At 37.2% G+C, this 21,018-nt stretch overlaps 1 protein-coding gene across 6 annotated transcripts in view; it reads left to right on the forward strand.

Annotated features, from left to right (window-relative positions):
- Positions 1 to 21,018, forward strand: part of UTRN (utrophin) — a 340,805-nt gene that overhangs the window by 269,087 nt on the left and 50,700 nt on the right. For 5 of the 6 annotated variants that reach the window (XM_063151512.1, XM_063151511.1, XM_063151513.1 and 2 more), the window contains 4 exons: positions 1,568 to 1,628; positions 11,849 to 11,910; positions 12,962 to 13,036; positions 18,940 to 19,141. In XM_063151512.1, coding sequence (XP_063007582.1) covers positions 1,568 to 1,628; positions 11,849 to 11,910; positions 12,962 to 13,036; positions 18,940 to 19,141 — 400 coding nt within the window. Of the gene's footprint in view, positions 1 to 1,567; positions 1,629 to 7,963; positions 8,353 to 11,848; positions 11,911 to 12,961; positions 13,037 to 18,939; positions 19,142 to 21,018 lie in introns of those variants that run through there. The other variant, XM_063151514.1, reaches the window with a different exon arrangement.

The raw sequence follows: 21,018 nt of genomic DNA on the forward strand, positions 1-21,018 counted from the left end.
TGCCAAATTGCAACACTAGAGAATGAAACTTTAAAACTGATGGCCACTTTCACCTATGAGGTTGATTTTACTTTTTTTTTTCTCAGATTTATGAAGGCCTAAGGATTATTTTTTTAGCAAGCTACATCTGTTTGAGCATTTACCCTCTACTATGTTTTTTATTTACCTATGTCTTCACTGGAAATGTTACCTTCTTCAAATAAAGATGGATTTTTTTGTTTTTTCCAGTAAAGAAAGTGGTTTACTTTAGTCCTGTAATTTCCCATATATTATTCCCAGTTAATCTGCCTTTCAGTACATGAATATTTCTTAAATTACAAACCATGGTATTTTGTGTGGTTTAGGAAGAGGTGGCAGCCATGAAACCCTTGGGCACCAGCCCTCTGGTAGCAGGGCAAGACCTATCTCTGTGTAGCTGCAACAGCCTGTGGGACTTTTACAGCTTGTAAGGCTTCACTGCAGTTTAGAGGGATCTTTAGGGAAGAGGAGAGAGTTACTTTCAAGTGGATTTTTTTTTTTTCCAGAGGGGGATGAATCCTAAAGTGGGCCAAGCTTGCAGAAAATTACATTAATTGAGAGTTTAATTACTTGAGATGCAGTGTGGATCAAAGCTGTGTCTCATTTTACCCGAGCTCCAAGCTGGGGCTGTCAGAACCCGAGAGCAGGCGCTCTGTGGCTGCCGTGTGTGTGCAGTGTAAATTCATGCCATTGTGGTCACCGCTTGTTCCTGCCTGTTCTTTCAGTCTCTGCTTCCACAGGGAATCTTGTGCAAGGAGTTTTTTTCATGCTGGAACCCTCATTACCCAGGCACTAGTCTGGTAATTTCTGAAAAGTGTACCTATGACTCTTCAGTAAATAGCTATTTATAAGTTGAGCACCAACAGTCCTGTTGGCCTGAACACTTTTTACCTTTTATCTCTTGGGATCTTTAGGTCAGCAGAGTTGCAGTGTCACGTATGACTTCATGCCTTTTTCAACTCAGTGTGCAGAAACCTTCCTGATATTGTGGCTGATACCTGATTTGCATAAATTCTACAAAGATCGCAGTTCTTTGTCAAGGAGTGCTAAGACAAGTTTTGTGGGTTTTTTTGGCCATACAATGTTAATCAATATTAATTTGAGTTGCAAATGGGAACTAGGAGTTGTAACTAATAAAAACAAGGTTGCTATTTCTTCTTCATGTTCTGTTGCAGAGCATCATTTATACTCGTGGAATTATTTATTTTAAAAGTATAAACTGATAATAATCCTACAGAGGTAGGAAAACAAGTGTCTGCAGTTTCCCTAAATGGGTATTTTGCTTTCTCAGAATTTATAATCCTTCTTTGAAGTAGAATCATCACATTTGTTTTATTTCCAGCATGGCATCAAATAGATGCCTGTAATCATCATGATAGATTGCTATCATTTTCTTTTGCTGCTTTTCTAATTACTGAACGTATTCTGGGAAATATTGTTTCCATTTAATTTATTATAACCATATTACTTGTAAAATAAATAAAAGATATTTATATTTTTTTAGTATGACAGGTGCATTCTAATAACAACCTTTTCTTTATTTCCTCAGCCTCAGTGCAGTTTCCATGGCAGAGATCTGTTTCACATAACAAAGTGCCCTATTATATCAAGTAAGTTTGCCTTGATTCTATTTTTCGTAAGTATAACAGAGTCCTATCACCATAACCTAGCAGAAAAACATAGGTATTAATTGGTTGCTAGAAATGCTATTGAGATTTTCTCTATGTAGTGTTATGCTGCCTATATTGTAAAGTAATGTTTATTGCTTTGTGTGCTGCATAATTTAGAAATACATAAAAACAAGTTGCTGACATACCCTAATTAAGAGCCTCACTCATATAAGAAACAGCAGAGGCAACTCCAGTGTAATACACTGTCAGTGTTCAAACTGGACTTGTTCTTGTGTGTGTGACTCATTCAGAGTATAAACTGTAGAGGGGGAAAAAACCAGAATTAATAATGTATTTAAAATCACAAAGTTCATAACCTGGAGCAGGACAGTGGTGACTGGTATCTATTGAGCCCATTCATAATTTTGTGCAAAATGCTTTGTAAATAGTCATGCCTTGACTGTTCTTTTGTCATCTTCTCTTGATAGTTTTTATAGTAATTGATATTAAGGTAAATTTTACTCATATATAAATATTTACAAAAATTTTACAAATGCCTCGATTACCGAGAGGAATGGTTGAGATAATTATTTTGAAAATAATAAGGAATACCTAAGTATAGAGAGGCATGGAGATCTTGATGTGCTCTACAAAGAGCAACCCCTAACTTTGATTTTTTTACTCTACCAGTGTTTATTTTGTTTGCCTGTACTTTTAAGGTCAAATATTGCAGCTTTGAGAGGAGGATAGGTCTTTGTTTGAAAGGTAAATGAAATTTTAAGAAGGTACAGTGTATAAGTGAGACCCAGAGTAGTGCATTTTAGGCTGGAGGAAATCTGTTTTTAAAATATTATCAGTTAGGGTTTGGGAAAAGAGTAGGGTTTCTAAGTCTGCAGGATGACAGTGAAATGGACCTGAAGACAGTTCATTTTGAAAGAACATGAGGATATTTTACTATTGCATATTGCTCATAACTCTGAGAGCCACATTTTGTGCCTCAAGCAATTTACAAGTACTTGAGAGCTTTGAAAAGCAGGTGGCAATAAATCTGTCAATCAAACCTGTTAGCATTCTTGAGATGTGACAGTTGTTTTTAAACTGTCATCTGAAGATTAATTTCTTTAAAGGATCTGGGTAAGTAACCAGAAAAAAGCAAAAACCTACTATGAACATCCTTGAATTCTCTATAAAAGCATTTGTGCTTCTGCTCAGAATTTTGCAAGAGGCAGCAAAAACTGTGACACACTAGAGGTTCCTGGCTCCCTCCCAATGGAAGAAGAGGACAGAAGTTGGATGTGGAGGCACATTCTCTGCTCAGACTCAGGCAGAAGTGCTGCTAAAGTGATCACACCTGCAGCAGTAATTTAAGGAAAATGCTGAAGTGGCAAACTGCAGAAAGCAAGAGGAAAACTACCCTAAACCTCTTGTTTTTTCTTGTGGGTATGTCCTTAATGGACATTGAAAGATTTATGTTCCTGTTCTACCTTATCAGAGTCAGTAGCTGGAGTTGGGGACATGATTTGGCCTCAGAGGGTTCTGTGGAGCTCACCAGTTCATTCAGAGTTGGGGATCAGAGATAGAAACAGATGGAACAAACTAAGATATACATTCTGATCTGTGCTGAGCAAAGCAAAGATTCTAAACTTGAATATTTCATATGTATATCTTTTTTTATTCCTACCTAATACATTCTTCTGAGTTTCTGAGGCTCTCTCTTACCCTTCCTCAGCAAAAGTTCAGTTTTTGAGAAATCTTTTTTTTTTTTTTCATTATTGGTTCTGAAGAAAACCTTTCCAATATGTGCACCAGGTACAATCCTTCAAGCACACCAGTTGGTGCCAAAGTATTCCCTGGAAACACAGGCCTTGCTCCCATAGTAGTGAGCTGGTGGCCCTAGAGCTTGATTGCGGAATGAAACCAGCTGGGACTCAGAAACAAAACCCAGCATCTCTTAGAAATTGTTGTTAATGGTCTTTCACAGGAAGTTTGGTAGGGATGCAGAAGTGTAGGGCAAGTTCTTTGAGGGTTGAGGTCTTTATAGAGGTAGAGACCACTGTTTTATTTTCAGGATGGCTTTAATGGAGTCAACAGAATTTACTATTGCATCTCAAATGAGACTTTTCTAGTAATCCTTCCATACTTTTGACATCATATGTGCTGCTAAAGCAATGTCTTGATTCTTGAAAAGGATTCTTGGTACATGTAACTAGTAGGATTTGCTTTTTAAAAAAAACCTTGAGGGTTTCTTTAGCTTCATAGCCTGGAAAGCAGACTGCCTTGACTGTTTCCTAGATTTTTTAGTTCTTACTGATCTAAACATCATTGTTTTCAACAGCATCTAGATAAATCAGAGAATTGGGGAAGATAAAGGAGAAAACGACTGATTCTGAACTTCATTTGTTTTGTTATGATGAGGCTGGAGAGTACTCTTGGGTTTAAATACCCTTTTAAATCTTTGTCTGTTGCTTAATTTCAGACACAGTTTAAAGAAGAGAGAAAAACAATACTGACATGAAAAACTTACTTTGGAATGATTACATGGAGTAAGACAATTCAAGAGAACAGTCAATAAGATTTAATGATTTTTTCATATAGAAAGAAAAGCTAGGAAAAAGGGAGAAACTGATTTAATTTTCTTTTTTTTTTTTAATTATACTAACACCTTTCAATGAGTTGCCTTTGATGTAAACCACAACATGAATAGAAGGAACAGCTGCAATAAGTCTCAAAAACTTTATCATTTGAGAGCAGCTGACTGTATTTACAAGAAGAATTCTATGTTCAGAGAGAAGATTTAAGATGCCAGTTGTTCATTTTATGGTATAGCAGAACAAGGATAATAAAAGTATGATCCAGTGATTGGTGGCTGAAAAATGAGAAGTTTTAAAAATTAATTTTGAAAGGGAAATAAATGTTAATTGAAATCGGGTTACTGAAATTCTGAATACGAACACTTTTTTTAGACAACCATGAATTTATATCTCTACTTCATTTTGATAGCTTTTTGTCTGTGTCCTTGAATGAGAAATGTTAAATATTCAGAAAGTCACATAGCTGCAGATGATGATGTAGTTATACCTGTGTTGAGTATTTGGGAAAAAGAAGAAACAAGAACCAACTGCAGTCTGCAGTTTTATTGCACACAGGATGTAGTTTAAAAATATTAGAGAACTGCACCCGAGAAGGCAGGAGAAAGTACTTTAGGTAGCAATTAATCTGTAAGGAGGGTGTCAAAATGATACAAGATGTTGTATTTTCAGGTAAGAAACACTTTGGTTCCTGACACCAGAGGTAGCTTGCATTTACATGGGTAGAGAGAAGTGGCTCAGTGGAAGGTCTTTGGTGTGGTGACTTTGGAGTCTAGTTTCTTCTCCCCACCCCATTTGCTAATGGTTGGCACTTCTGCCCTTTCTGGGGTTGTATTTAATCAGGTAATGAGTCATAGGAGCAGTCAAAAAAACAGTGTACAACCTCCTCTGCCCTATAAGTTCAGACAGAGGCAGTTTGGGGTGTTTTGGAAAGAATCAACTATTTTGCTTAGCTGGAAGGAGGATTTGTAATTCATTTGGCCCAGGCTTTTCAAGGTGTGTGTTTCCTGGGCTATGGTGGATATTTGAACTGAACTTACACACATGATCTACCCCGTCACTTTTCTCTTGTATTGTTTTACTATCTAAGCCAGATTTGTGAAATGTTGCTGCTTCTGTTGATCTGATTTTAATGTAATCATTTTGCCTCCTATTTGATTTTTTTTCTTAATACCAATTAGAGAATATTTTGTATTTCTGTAGTCTGTAGACACAGTAAAATTCAATGAAAACCTTAATCTGTAAAATCTTGATGCTGCTGCTGCAAAAAAAGCATAGTCTTTCATACTTTTTCAATTGAACTAATAAGCATATGGAAGGGAATGCAACACAGAAGGCACAGTTTTACCAGTGCACTTTATGTAATGAAAGTGAGAGGTTTGGGCAAAAGATTTGGCAAACTTGCCATTGAATACATTTTTCATAGGTTAGTTGGTAAAGATTTGAGATTTAATAGGGAAAAATTTCTGTTGTTGCTAATTTATAATTATTTGGATCATACAAATAAGACATCCTTGACCTTTGTAACAGTAAATTTAAAAAAAAAGCCTATATTACATAGCATTTCAATAAAAAATATTCTAAAAATAAATAGAATAATAAATTAAACACTATGATCCTTAAACATCCCTGAGGGGAAACATGATAAATATGCAGAAAGCATAATTACCCTAGCATTTCTCACTGTTTTTAACTACAATTTAAGTGTTCTTTGGCCATGTACCTTTCAATGCCATAAATTATCAAATATTTGTGCTGTGCAGAAGAAACAAAAGGGCAATAAGAAGAGGTTGCAGTGAGTTTAATCTCATGCAGGGCATTACATAGGGAGAGCAATTTCTTGTTGCAACCATTAAATTGATCGATATCAAGCGCCATAGTTGCCTTGCCGTTTCTGTAATCCTGCAAAGTGGCTGGCATCACCAGCGTCTTAGAAATCCTATTTTATCACCTCCTATATTTTGTTAAGCTTTGTGGGGACAGGAGTAAAATGTTTTCTGCTTCTCCATTTTTTAAGAGTTTTCAGAAAGTCTTTGCTGATGTTTGGTTTATGCCTGTATGAGGAAGAGGGGGAGAAGTAAAGGAGCAGAGAAAAAAATTTCTTTTTTTTATTATAATTATATCCATAATCTCATTCTTATAAGTATTAGGTATTTCCCTTAGAAGGGAAAAAAAAATCTAATTTACAGAAAGAGGTAATACAAGTTTGAAGGTCTGAGAGTTTCTTCAATTACCAGTTCCTGTGCTCATCTTCATTTTCAATTAAAGAAATGCAGTAGCACATTTCTCTGGAGTGATTTCAAAATATCTGCATATAAATGGTTCTACCAACCTCTAAGGTGCAGTACCCTTGTGTTGCATTATGCCTACTCTTTTCACCACAAAACAGTATTTTCTAATGGGCTTTCAAAAAAGAAGAAAGACATGAAAATATGCAGTATCTAGCCAAAACACCTTGACATAAATTGGGTTAGTTATGCCATTTGAAATTTGGCAGGGGTAGCAAAGTCTGAGTGCTGTTGATTCATTAGTGATCAGTAAAGATCCTGAGTTTGGGTAATGTTTTGTGCAAATAACTACAGGAACAGAAAGGTACTTAACATCATGCCAGAGTGCTGTTTCTTGTGGTGTTTGCCAGTGATTATCAACAGAGGCCTTGTCTATGATAAGAAATGATAAAAAATACCCACAACCTGTTTCTAGTTTTCTTTCTTGTACAAAAAGAACAATTTTTTTTCACAACTCCATGAGCATCTTGAAACACCTGGAGATGTTGAACTTAATCCATTCATTTCAATAGGAATGTTCTTTTCTTTCTAGAGCATAAATTAAATGATATGGTAACTGTTCCTCAGCTTTTTATTTACAATCAGGAAGTGGTTTAAAATGGATTATCTTTTCCACTTATAATTAGAAAGCTTCCAGCAAACATAATGGATAAGAAATAAATTGTAAGGGCAAATGTTTGTCTTGTAAGCTTTAGAGCACTTCATTAATATGTGGGTGGTTTGTAGTTTGGAGTATTTTATGGTTATCATGTTTTTTTGTTAGTGAAATTTACACAAATGCATTTATACTTTTTAAGTTACACTGGTTTGTCAGGTAATATATTCATGGATGCATGTTTTGCTGTGTGACTCATATTGAGTTCGTAAGTTTGCATAAGAAGAGATTTAGAAGACTCTTGCTCTGAATAACTCATACTTTTGATAGGAGCAACAAAAAAATAATCTCTTGTCAGTGAAATGCTTCCAATTCTTCCCTGACTAAACCATGAGGAAAGATGTAATATGTTCGTGCCCCTTGTGTTAAGCTCTGTAGGGCAGCTCACTTCTGTAACAGGCAAATTCCCTCCTTATGCCACCCACTGAACAGAATGAAATCTTGTACCTTGTACAGGGCTCCTGTACGCCTTGAAAAATTCTTTTTTTTTGGTGCCATCTAGAAGTGAGGTGAATAATGGACCTAACTGTTGATCACCTTCAATCAAAGTTAATATCACCTCACTCCATGAGTAGTTCTTGACATTAGCAGGGTGCTTACAAGAGAAGGTGTTCCTTGCACAGTCATCACTGTGACCCAGGACAGAAGTGCCATGGTAGTTGTAACAGAGAGAGAAGACTCTGCAGGTTTCTCTGTTCTTGGTTAAATGCTTGGTTTGAATATTTTTGGAAGTTCAGTGAGATGAGTTTTTTATCCCTCTTGTTAAATTTACAATCATGTTTTTTTTTCCATGGCTCTGTCCAGAGAAGTCTGGCTTTGGTGCCTAAAAGAAACCTACCCATGGAATGTATTTGGTGATGGTGGCAGCAGTGCCTGTGACAGTGAAGCTGCTGCCTCCCTTGACCTCAACAGACTGTTGAGCTGGTGATTCATTCACTTGGAGCCCATTGCTCTTCTCTGCGGGATCCTTGAACAGAATTGCTCGGCTGTTACCACGGGTTTCCTGCTGGGTGTTTTGGGGTTGGGCTGGCACAGTCAGCCTCTGTAGTCACTTAGCAGCTGTCAGGTAGTACTGACTTTAAGGAATTGGAAAGGATTCTCTCTTGCCTTTTTTCAGTTGCACCAGATGATGTTCACTTGGCTTCCTTTCTCACAAATTCTGTGTGGCACAGAAAGAAACTGAGTGATAAGTTTTAAAAGTCCATTGGTCTTTATGCAGTCTGGCACGAATTTCTTTTGCAAATATAATAGAAAAATATTTTATGGTCATTATTTTATTAGGCATAAATTTCATGTTCTGTGTTTTTCTGTAAAGAAAAAAATTAGCTGTTCAGGTATTTACTGCATCAAATGGAGAAACGCTATTACAGTGCAGGATACAGAAGTTTTTGATATCTCGTTCACTTTTTCCGCTTCATGTTAAGTAAACATGAATAGAAAAACAAAATAGAAAAAAAAAAAGGCATATTTTTTATGGCATGTTTTCACTATTAAAGTGATTTTAGTCTTTCAGATAAAACTGTACTGAAACTCTGTATTTAAAGTATACGATTTCAATAATGAAACTGTTGTTTGCTCTTAATTCTTGGAAACTTGATTTAAAGGATAAGGTTTGATTTGTAAAATCAGCTCTTATTCATTGCATATGGGTTTATAAATTACTTACAAGCCAGAATCTAAATTGCAATTAACTGTACCCACATCCTAATTAAGTATTGCAAATGCGTAATGAAGTATATTTCCAGAGGGAGAATAAAAAAAAAGGCAAGGATTTATCCAAGCACTTAATTATTTTTTCTTCTATATTTTTAATAATTTAAAAAGAAAAAAAGAAAGGAAAAAGAGAAAAGGTCTCTGGACTTAGCTAAATAAACTTTGCATTTCTGCTGCAGCTCTCAGGAGTATTTTCACAGCATCCCACTAGTCAGAAATATATTTGTTCATGAAACCATATGTTTAATGCCAGAAAACAGGGAACTGGGAAATAATGGCTGCAATTCAGCAAAGTTCCTATGATCACGGCTGGTTTTGCCATCATAGTTTCTAAGGCAGTAAACAGGATTTGTCTCATCTAAATTGCATGTAGTTTACATGCAGTGTTTGCATTGATATTTCAGCATTTAAAATAGAGGGAAATGTATTTCTGAGTATACATGTATTTACAGCTTCTGTCGCAGTACTGCCACCTACCTTTACTTATAACATAAAATATTGAAGTTGTTTTAGTTAAGGCTTTATTTTTCTCAGAATATCCTAAGAAATCCTTTTCACTTAGAATGTTGACAGTAAAATCAGCAGTTGTTTTGGAGTTTTTTGTTTTGTTCTGGGGCTTGACTTTTAGAAGTGGCTTCTTAGGGAATTTGAGTTAAAGTTGAGTCTTTAAAACAAGCTTTATTAAACTGATCACATATTGTATTCATTTCTATGGGCAGTTGCAGTGGATTTAGTCAACAATTCTAAATGGGCAACATATTTATGGCATCCTGTTAACATGATAATGCAGACATTTGGCAGCTTCCAGAGTAGTTTTGAGATTATTAAATAAGTTGGGCAGTATGAAATTGTATTTCCTGTTCCTGTTTACTTCGGTATTTTCTGAAACTGTATATGTTCTTTTTCTGCTATACTGTAGTCTTTTGACACCAGGGTGAGAATGCTGGACAGTCACCAGCCTTTACCATGGCAAAGCATAAAATCCAAATATATTATTTCTTGTTGCTAACTTCATGATTGGTTTTTATTGGTGTACCTTTTACAGGAAAAGGATTGTCAATCAACTTGTTTTTGAAATTACTTTTCTGGACAAAGATAAGCATGGTATTGTTTTAGAACTGTCTTTCTAAAAAGTGCAAACCCACTGATTTACTCGCATGCATTAGCTTTAGAGTTTAGCATTACCAGAGCCTTGACCACCTTATTGGAAATTTGAAACATGATAGGAATTCATGTGATAAAGATATTATCATGAAATAAAATAAAAGCTTCTATTCAGGAAGATGTATTCAGATGTAAAGATGTATTTAAGTATTTTCTTTTGAATTGAGTGGAGTTTGCTACAGTATTTTTGAGTCAAGGTCTGAAAGAAGTCTTGATTATTGTTTGAATCTCTCTTTTTTAAATGTAGTCATGTTCAGTCAGTAACTAGGGAGTAATCACGAAGAGGAAAAAGAAGATTTTTACTTATTGTGTTAATAGGAAATACATACTTTGCCTCTGAACTTCCATGAAAAACCCCTCCCCAAGTTAAGATGGTGCCAGATAGACAAATGAGATCCACGGCAGAGTGTGAAGCCTGATGGGGAGAAGCTGTCTCTGAATACCTAGGCTGGACTCAAAGCTGGAAAGGACTGTAAAATGAGGATCATTTCCCATGTACAGAGATCCATTTCAGGCACTTTCCACTGGTGTATGTTTGAGGCTAATGCATACACAAAAGCGTCCTCAGCACTTTGTTAGGAGCTTGCCTTCCCTTATGGTATGTGTCCTGGCTGTGCAGTTCTTTGGAGTAAGGACTTCCTATACAATTTTTTTGTACCACCTAGCATGAAAGGGTTCGTTCTTGGTTGGCTTCTTGATTAAAAAATAAATGTTGATGATAAATTATTGTGCATTCACTGAGGTACAGCCATTTATATGTAGCAAACGATGATACAATTCACTACGTTTAATACCAAAGTGGCCTTTTTAAAGTCATAATTTACAACCAAGTATCCCTCTGTGCAGGAAAAAGAAAGGGTATATTAACAATTTTTAAATAGAAACAAAGGTGAAATACTTAGTGTTCTCTGAGCATTACTGTTAAATTTGCTAGCATAGCATAATTTTGTTTTCATTAATTTTTGAAGGGAATCCTATGATCTTTTTAACATGACTTCTCTGATTACTTACCTTGCAAATCTAGTTCAAATGTAAATACTTTGTGAGACAAGAATGTGCAATCATTCCAGCAGTTAATATTGATAAATACAAGTAAAGTGTGGCTTGTAGAAGGGAATTGGAGATTTCAGTGGACCTGACATAATACTTGTTTTGGCCCATATGGCTGCATACTTGAAACCCTGATAAATTGAAACAGCAACACTAATCAGTAGGTTAAGGGATGCTGTCTATTGAATCTCTGTTCTGTGAACAGCAGTGTAGAGCATCTCCCTTAAATCAAGGTAGTTATTGATTGTGTGAATGGTGATCAGGTTTCCCATTGGATTCCGTGATCTTAAAGGTCCTTTTCAACCTAAATTATCATGTTGCATGTTAAATAAATGTTACTGGTAAAGTTTAACATCATTGTCTGTGTTCAGATACCAAGCTCAGATATTCAATGAAGATTCAAATAAATTCTCAATATTTTTATTTCTAAATTGTTTTTACAACTATATTTGTAATTTTACAGCACAGGAAATTTTGTACTTTTACCTTATTAGTGTACCTCTTAGCTGTAGGGTCAGAGTCCAGCTCTTACCATCGCAGTTAGAATCAAAAGTAAATATTGTTAAATATGGGTGGGCTGTTGGCTGAATAGCTTTGTGGTTATAAAATCAAGGAGCTGGGTGGTACAGATCATGCATTTTAATTAGTGCTGAGGGATTTCTTGCCACTTAAATGCCAAAAATCAGAATATCGTTAAGATTTTATTCTTTGTAAGTGCATATGTGTGTTTCCTGAAACTTTAATTACTTTGTTCCTTTGTAGTCATGAGACACAGACGACTTGTTGGGATCATCCTAAAATGACTGATCTCTTCCAGTCCTTAGGTGAGTGCATTCATTTAAACATTGTGATTTTTATTCCATGAATAAAAGCTGCACTTGGATACTGACCGTGTTTGAGTTCTTGTGACCTGAGCATAACAGCATTTCCCACTTTGTGGTGAGGCACACTTTGCCCAAAACCTACTGCCTTGGTCATTGATTGCATTTTGGCAATATTAATTCTGAACCATGTACTCTGACTGTATGCTTTAATGCAGTACCTTGGGTTTTTTCTTTTAACTTCACAAGGAATTGTCCAATGATACAGGCCCTCTGCATGTTTAAACCTGGGCTCTGGTCTGCAAAGAACTAATTTTGGTAATAAAATAGAGCAGCTACCTTTTCAGTAAAAGCTAAACTGCATTATAGTACAACTAGTTCAACATGCCCTGACAGCATCAACATTTACTGTGAAATCTCCCATTCTAAGGAGAGGAAGGGTAAAAAATACTGTTAAGTGAGGGAAAAAATGTTACTGTACCAATTGCTTTCTAAAACAGCGCTTACAGCTATGAGACTGTCCCTTTTAAGGCACACTTTGCAAAGTCATGGCATATAAATCAGAGCTTAAGCCATTTTTTCTGTTACTGACATTTGCTGCCCTCTGTTTCCTGTATATTATCTGATGGAGTTGTAAATTATTTGAGAAACCTGATGTATTTGAGCAATTTTCTGGGAACTATGTACCAGTGCATAATATGTATGTGAAACTCTCCTGTATATATATATGTACGTATATGTATGTATGTGTATTTATTTGTTTGTTTGTTTGTTTATTTATTTATTTTGCATGTGCCAAGATAGTGTAGGCATTTCTGGAGGGCCACTCTCTTTAAGGTCCTGGACTGTCAGAGCCAGGAGGCTTTCCCTGAAGGAGAATTGGACTGAGGTCCCAACTTGTCTGGTTTTATAATTTGTTCTGATATATCCTGTTAATTCATTGCAGAGAAGAGGAGGGCTATCAAACTTCTTCCAAAATATGAATATTTACATGTAAAGGAAAGCTATGGGCTGTACTTTTAGGGCCACTCACGTTTCTGTTCTGCTGTTTCAGCTGATTTGAACAACGTGCGCTTCTCCGCCTACCGCACGGCCATCAAAATCCGCAGACTGCAGAAAGCACTGTGCTGTGAGTGGGGCCTTGGGGGAAAATGGTTTCTCTCCAGTACTTGGGGAAGGGAGGGTCAGCTTCAGTCTAACATCATTAAGCATGGACCAGAGTTATCCTTGACCCAGTGTCAACCAAGAAAATGACAAGAATTGCCAACAGTAGGTGTCGTTATCGCAAATAAATAAAATAAATTAATAAAAAAAGAGGTGCAGCAGCTAAGTTGAAATGGTAAACTCACTAAGCATCACTTTCATCTCAAATTTTGTTCTACAGGTAAATTTGTTTACTTATAAATTTATTTATGTTGCTAAGTATTTAAAAATCATTTCCTATTATATCACAACTATGATTTAATTCAGCAGGATGTTGCATAATTACCATGTACACTCAAAGTTTAGCAGCCTCAGAAGTGATAGATCAGGAGATCTTGTCCTGGCCTCTGGACTTGAGACTTCTCCAAGTCACACAGAAATTACCACACTGGGGATCTGTGCTCTTGCTGAGTGTCCTGTGTAAAGCAAACTGAATTTTAAAAACTATAGAAAATTAAATACATAAGAACAAACACCTAATAGAAAAAAAAAAAAAAACCCAAAAAACAAGGTGAAGTAGAAAAAAGCAAAAGGAAACTAGACAATTTTGGAAGAAGATGTGGTATGTGAATGTGCTAAAGGTTGCAGATTTTGCACCTTTTGAAACATCTTGGCAACAGATAGTAGAGAGATGTGTGATATTACCAACATTTCCTCTTTACAAATTAGGAGTCCTTGGCATGGAAGGACTTTTCAGTCCTGGAGGGTGCACAGTGCTGCAGGCAGAGCAGGAACACAACAAGTGCAAAGTCCTCCTAGGGGGGTGCAAGCTGGAAAGTAGTTACACAAAGAGGGATCGCTTCCCACCCTCCTCGTGATTACCTTTCTTTCCAATCTAGAAGACAGCAGTCTGATCTTAGCTGGCCTTCAGATATCCATCATACTGAATGAAGCTGTGCTGGTAGCTGTGATGGTAGCTAGCTACTCCAGAAAGCTGGACTGTGTCTGTGCACAGCACAGGCTCTTATCAGTACCTATCACCAGTTCTTCATAAGATGTGGTCCCACCAAGGACTACAGCTTCATCTCCCAGCAAGACCAAAGAACATTATGAGCTTTTTGCTTGTCAGTGTGCAGGGTATAAAGTATTCATCAACATGTATCTAAAAACAAAAAGCAAAGCAAGAGATCAGAAAGCAGAGCAAAATTCTCCTTGTGTGAGCTGCTCCTCAGGGAAGAGTGGGAAAAAACAGACTGCATATGACAGATGCTTTTCATGTTGCCTCTCTCTGACAGACATACAGCTTTTCTAGTGACCTGTGTAGATCAAGCTTCACTTTCATTATTTCTAATAAACTTTGAGGAGGGACGTACTTTCTGCTCTTGGTAGCTCTCCTCATTCACAGATTTCAGAAGTACCTTCCTCTTGTCTCCAGTTTCAGGGGAGGGAGTTGGAAGGGAGGACAGAAGGAAATAATAAGAAGTAGAGACAATACTCCACTTTGAAAGAGCTAGGAGTAAAACTTTCATCTCTACAGGTCCAATCTGCCTTATTATCTGTGAAGTTGTTTGTTTACTCCATCTCTGTGCTTCGTGGGAAGAGACAACAGCCAAAAAAATCTTTGTTATACACGTGTACTTAATAAAGAATTGGTTTTATTTTTAGGTGGGGAAAGAGTAATCTTCTGTGGTACTGCCATTCATTTTCGGGTCTGAGTCACTTTAGTCTTCCACTCTATTTCCTATAACATTAATTGCAGATGTATTTTAAGTGTTTGGATGCAGAATGCTTCAGAAAAGCTTATGTGCTAAGGCAAAGAAACATCAAAACAAATCACCAAAAATGGAGATCACTGTAAAATGTGACAAATTGATGTCACAGGCATGGTGTGTGTATAATGTCAAAGGTGTTTTTGGTGGGAACTCTCAAGAGCACAGCTGGAGCTGGATGCACAGTTCCACTTGCACCTGATAGATTTTGACTTTGCAGTGTAAGTGCTTCACAAGCAGATTCAGGACCAATTGCACTTTAGAATGTTAATTTGAGAAAAATTTGGAAAACTTTTCTGATGCCCTATCTCTCCTTGGTAAATGTCAAAAAATCTCGGCTCTAGGGAGGTTACTCCCATTTTCCTCATTCTCCTTTTAAAATAGAAATTAGTGTCGGGTTTTTTCTTGTTTTGTTTTTTGGCAGGTAGATTCCTGCAGAGATGTACCTTTTCATATACATGTGTATGTATTTTGCAGGAATGTAAGAAAGGCTGCAAGTTTGAAATAACAAATTCTTAGTCTTTCTGGCTCAGGTTATGTGGGGCAGATGTAGGGAGAGTGCTTTCCCACTGTAGCAGAAGAATAGGGCCAGAGTGAGTATGGTGTGTTGCAGATGTATTGGACAACGGTGTAGCACCACGTCCTGATGATATTTTATTCTTGTGCAGCATTCTTTAGCTCATTTTCAAGAAATTATAATGCCCCACATACTGAAATACAGTACTGAAAGGCAAAAAGGGAACAAAATCACCATGTATATTCAGAATTCTGTAGCTGAGTTCCTGTAGGTGATTCAAAATTTAAGAATGTTAATAGGACTATCAACCACACAAGGGGAAAAATGGAACATTTAGACATCAGGGACTAAGAGAGCTGTGAGCACATTGCTCTTTGAGGGAAGAGTGCAGTCTCTTTGCTGCAACTGCTATCATTTGCAAGGTCTTGTTAATAAAAAACTCCGCAGTAGTGCCCTGCTATTTTCCATGGAGTTACAGTAGCCTCAAATTTGCCATTAGCAGCTGTGTGTAGTTACTTGCTCATGAGTCAGTCACTCTCACCTGCTTTAACTGTGATGAATGATATGATTTCTCTCTTTCTTTGGGAAAAAGAGAAGGGGAAAAAATGAGCCTTGTGCCCATGGGTTGGTTAAAAGCAGGATTGGTTATTCAGCATGTTTAAGCAGATGCAGAATAGTACTGCAGAAATGCACTGAAATCTGTGTAGGCATCTTGCCAGAAATAGCATGACAGTGTAACTGCTTGTCCCAAATTTTATTCAGCCAGGTAAGTGCTGAAGTAAGCAGGAGTGGAAGTAATTTACTCTGGTTGTTCTGCGTGGATAGTGCCATCCAAAAGTGTAAGTTTAGCTTAATTTGCACTTGTATAGCATCAGACTTGCTGTGTTTTTAATACAAAAATACTGGAAGTACGTCTCCCAGGTCCTTCTGAAATGCTCAGGCAGAAATGTGAGTGAGAGATCTTAATGCCAGCAGATCAAGATGTGAAGTTAGCAGGCTTAATGTCTGTTGAATTTCTTCTTTTCAGTGCAAGGATGCTAATGTTAAGCCTAAGAAAAAGGCTATAACTTCTTGACTTCCAAAGCTTTCTGAATTTTCACAAGCTTTAAAAAGGGCAGGTTTGTGTGCTGTCAGTCTGTTGTATGCAGCTAATTACCTGCTTTTAGTCAGCCATTAAGTACCTTAGAGAAACAGGTTGCAAAATAACCAGAAAACATAAAAAGCCCAGACAAACAAACAAAAAACCCCTTCAACTCAAACATAAAATAAAAGCTAATACCAAAACAAAACCAGAAAACTGATTGCATTAATTTTTACAGGATTTTCTTTGTCATTAGGGTTTTTGAAGTCGTGAAGGGGAAGTGTGATAAGTGACCATCTCCTAAATTCAGCATGTATGTCATGGGGACAGCAGGTTACCCTCACTTGGCTTCCCTCCACATCTCAAAGAGTAGTCAGGATTACACTGTGAACTGGTTTTGGGTTCATGTTGGCTTTAGATATGCCTGTGAGCCTTTTGCAGTGTATCACATCCTTTATAACTACTGTAGAAGATTATGCTGCAGTGAGTGTTTTGCCAAACACTTCGGCTACCTCAGGTCAAACTAGGGGCAAGGTGTTTTGCTGCAATTACCAGTCTGCCTCTTTGATAAATACATGGCTGGCATTTGTTTGCAAGCCCAAGAGAAGGGCTTAAAATATCCCTAAACAAACAAGAAAGAAAATTAAAAACAAACAAATGTAAGCCCCTGCAAATCTGATGCTGTGAGGTGAGAATGGAATATACTGATTTTAGTGCAGGGGAGGAAAGGCAAGGGTTGTGAGGTACTGTTTCTCACTTTGCAAAGATGTGAGGAAGGGTAGATAGGGGACAAGGGGTTGGAAATGCACCCTTCTTTTGGTAGATGATGCCTGAGTTCTTGACAGAGTTGCTCATAGTGGTTAATGTTTTTTTTGCTCTTGCTTCTTTTTCTGTTGGACTTGCTTTCCAGCCCAGATAGAATTATCCAATTTGCACAGGATGCAAATCTGGGCTCCTTATTTAACACTGTTATTCTTCCCCTCTGCTCTTGTGAGACCCCACCTCACAAGATAATGCATCCAGATCTGGGGTGCTCAGCACAGGAAAGATGTAGACCTGTTGGAGCAGGTCAAGAGGCAAGCAATGAGGGTGGTTGGGGGATGGAGCATGTCTTCTATGAGGAAAGGCTCAGAGAGCTGAGGTTGTTCATCCTGGAGAAGAGAAGGCTCCAGGGAGACCTTAGAGCAGCCTTTCAGTACCTAAGGGAGGCTTAAAAAAAATAGGGAGAGTAACTTTTTTAAAAGGACAGATTGTGATAGGACAAGGAGAAACAGTTCTAAAGTAGAGGAGAAGACATTTAGATTAGGTATTAGGAAGAAGTTATTTACTGTGAGGATGGTGGGACACTGGCACAGGTTGCCCAGAGAAGTTGTGGATGCTCCATCCCTGGTAGTGTTCAAAGCTGGGCTGGATGGGGCTTTGAGCAACCTGGTCTAGTGGGAGGTGTTCCTGCCATGGCAAGTTTCTAGGTTAGAACGAGAAAAGAAAATCTTTAAGGTCTCTTCCAACAAAAAAAAATTTCTGATTCTATGATTCATTAGGATGATTGGTGAAGAGCAGTTCACAACATGCCAGAGATTGTCAAATGGATTTTTTTTCATTTGAGAGATGACATTTATAATGCAAATGTGTTACTGACTCTTCACAAACAGCTCAGTATGAGCTTTTAATATACTCCAGCTGCATGTTATGTATATTGTAGCAAGCATACTAATACATTGCAATTATATTTTTAAGTTAAAGTCCTTGCTTGCGTAAAAAAAAAAGTCACTGAGGATTATACCATTTATGTTTCATCTTTTCCACTTTCTTTTGCAAAAGGAGGTAGAAGAGCTCATTGATGGCCTTTTCTTTTCACCATGCAAACCTCAGATTTTCACAATCACTTTTAAAGGGTTTTGAGAACAAAGCCCTTTTCCCCCTGTAAAATATCCATTGCATCACCAACTGCTAATAGGAAGAATTCTGTAATAAAGGAGATAAAAATATTTTTCAAGAAAGCATTGCATTTAGTGTTCTGGAAAATTACAATAAATAATCTCCCTGCTTTCTTTTAAGCCCTAATTTAGCAACTGCTATTCAGTTAGTCAGGGCTTTAAAAAAGAATTCTTGCTTAAAAATTTGCTTTGCTTTACATTTGATCAAAAGGGATAGTCTTTTTATAGGATTCTGCTTTATGGTAAATATGAAAAATCCCATAAAGCCTCATGAATTCTCTGTGTGTGCATCCAAAGTTAGGATCCTCTAATCACACAGACTACTTTAGCAGCTATTTTAATGTTGTTCTGGGCTGTGCAGTGCCATTATGTTTGTAGTCTAGTTTTTTTTAAAGCAAATAGTGCCCAAATGCTGCTGACTTGTCACAGAGAATGGTTTGTCACTATAAAGTTACTAAATGAAAGCCACTCGGCTAGTTGTTTGCAGTGTTTGCTTCAATTTGCACATAAGCAATTATTGTCGATGTGTATTCACACATTCCTTTTTTTTTTTTAAATCCTATTATTTTTTTAATCTATTATTAGTGGACCTGTTGGACCTGAACACGACAAGTGAAGTTTTCAAACAGCACAAGTTAAGTCAAAATGATCAACTGATTGGTGTCCAAGATGTGATCAGCTGTCTCACTACCATCTACAGTGGACTGGAAGAGAAACACAAAGATATGGTGAATGTTCCTCTCTGTGTAGACATGTGTCTTAACTGGCTACTCAACGTGTATGATAGGTAAGAAAAATGGCTTTTTTTGTCACAGTGTGTACCCCCAGGAATGATCAATTATAAAGCCTTAAAAATTTCTTTATTAAAAAGTTATCTTCTGATGTTTTTGGCTCCATAATGAAAGTACAGTTGCATGCAGTAAGGTGTTTCTTATGCCGTCCTGTTCAGCACTGAACTAAGATTACACTGCTTTTGTACTACTACCAAAGAAACATTGAAAGGATTAAAAAAAAATATGTATGTGAGTAGAGAGCTAGCTGTGTTCCTACTGTGAATATTCCAAGTCTACCAGATTGATGGCCATTCAGACCAGATTCTATTTCTGCCATTGGTGGGGACAGTTTTTTCATGTATTTTGCACTTAGTTACTTGCTCTCATAATCCTGGCTGAGCTCCCTGCCCTGAGTGCTCTGTGAAATGGAGGTTGTTGTGATCTCAGCACTAAAGCCTGTCTGATTCTGGAGGGTCAGCAGTGTCCTAATTGTGGCTCCATTCCAGCATGTACAGTTCCTGCCATGGATCAGTTCTGAGGGCTGGTGTTACGTGGTCCTCCTGCCCTTGTCCTGGCAGCCAGGCTGTATTTCCCAAGGACATTGAGTTTGCCTAAAGAATATTTTGGGATGCTTACAGTAAGAACTTGTGGGTTTATTAAAATACACATTTGCTGTTTCCAGAGAGAGAACAAAGTCTCAAACACCATGAAAACATCGACTCCAGCAGCCCTTTGTGGTTTTGGCCAGTTCTTTCTGAGCCCTTTGTCAGTTCTTTCCTCTGCTGGAAATTGAACTCTGTCCTCTCTGCCCTGCCCTATGTCAGCCTGCATGACTTGCAAGCAATCTACTTTTATTTAGTTGTGCTTTTGAGTCATGAGTTTGTTGCCTATTTTTCTTAGTGGCATTCATTATCCTTATCTCCCTTGTGTAGTAAAAACTGGGGGAAGACTTGGTTTCCATCAGCTCCTCCATGCCCTAAAATGTGTCTCCTTACATTGCTTCAGCAAAGGCCTTTCAGTACTCTTTTGGAGCTGACTAAAGACTCAGTAGTGTAGTACAGGTTGTGGTTGCTTGAGTGTGTCTGATTGAAAATAGTTCAGAGCTATAAGCAAAATTACAGATCAGAATTGCTAAGCTCCATGAGGGTGGTTACAAAACTTACTTTCTTTCTCCCCATTTGCAGCTGAAAAGAGCAAATGTATTTCTTGAATAGCGATAAAAATTCTTATACCTGACTTTGCAAATGGAAGTTTTTACTTGTAGATGTATAAATAATCTTCAATATGTTCACTCAGTGCCAAATTCTAACAGTTCATAGCTTTTTGCTTTTTTCCCCTCAGAGGATTACATACCAGTTCTCCTGTACTTCATGGATATTTTACTTTATTTTGGTTTTAGGGGAGAGGGAAGGAGGGAATAGAGTACACAGAACCATTTGCCATTTATCTGCTGGCTATCGACATTCAAACATTGCTGTTAAATATTCTGACATTTCTGTTAGTTGAACTTCTCCCTATTACTGCTGAAAAATTAGAGGGTCCATCAAATATTGACTGGGATTTCTTCCTGCATTTATTTTTATTTTGGAGAGTTCTGTATTGTGAATAAACAAATACATTGCTTGCAAATAGAGCAGTAGATCAAGTGAGTTGCTTGACTGAAATGTTATTGACAATTTAGAATAATAGACGTAGTGATGTCAGAAAATTTTTTGTAGTTACTGGCTGGGTTTTGTTTTCTTTTGGACTGAACACAAATCTACATTTTCTTTAGATGCTTACCTTTGAATCTTAACTTCAGGTAGAAGTCAAGTTGTTTAATCTGTTCATATTTAAAATGCACTTGGTAAGCAGCAAATCTTTCTTTCAGTAATGTTTCCAGTTTCTCCCA

This window comes from Melospiza melodia, chromosome 3 (genome assembly GCF_035770615.1).
Source record: "Melospiza melodia melodia isolate bMelMel2 chromosome 3, bMelMel2.pri, whole genome shotgun sequence".
Lineage (NCBI taxonomy): Eukaryota > Metazoa > Chordata > Aves > Passeriformes > Passerellidae > Melospiza > Melospiza melodia.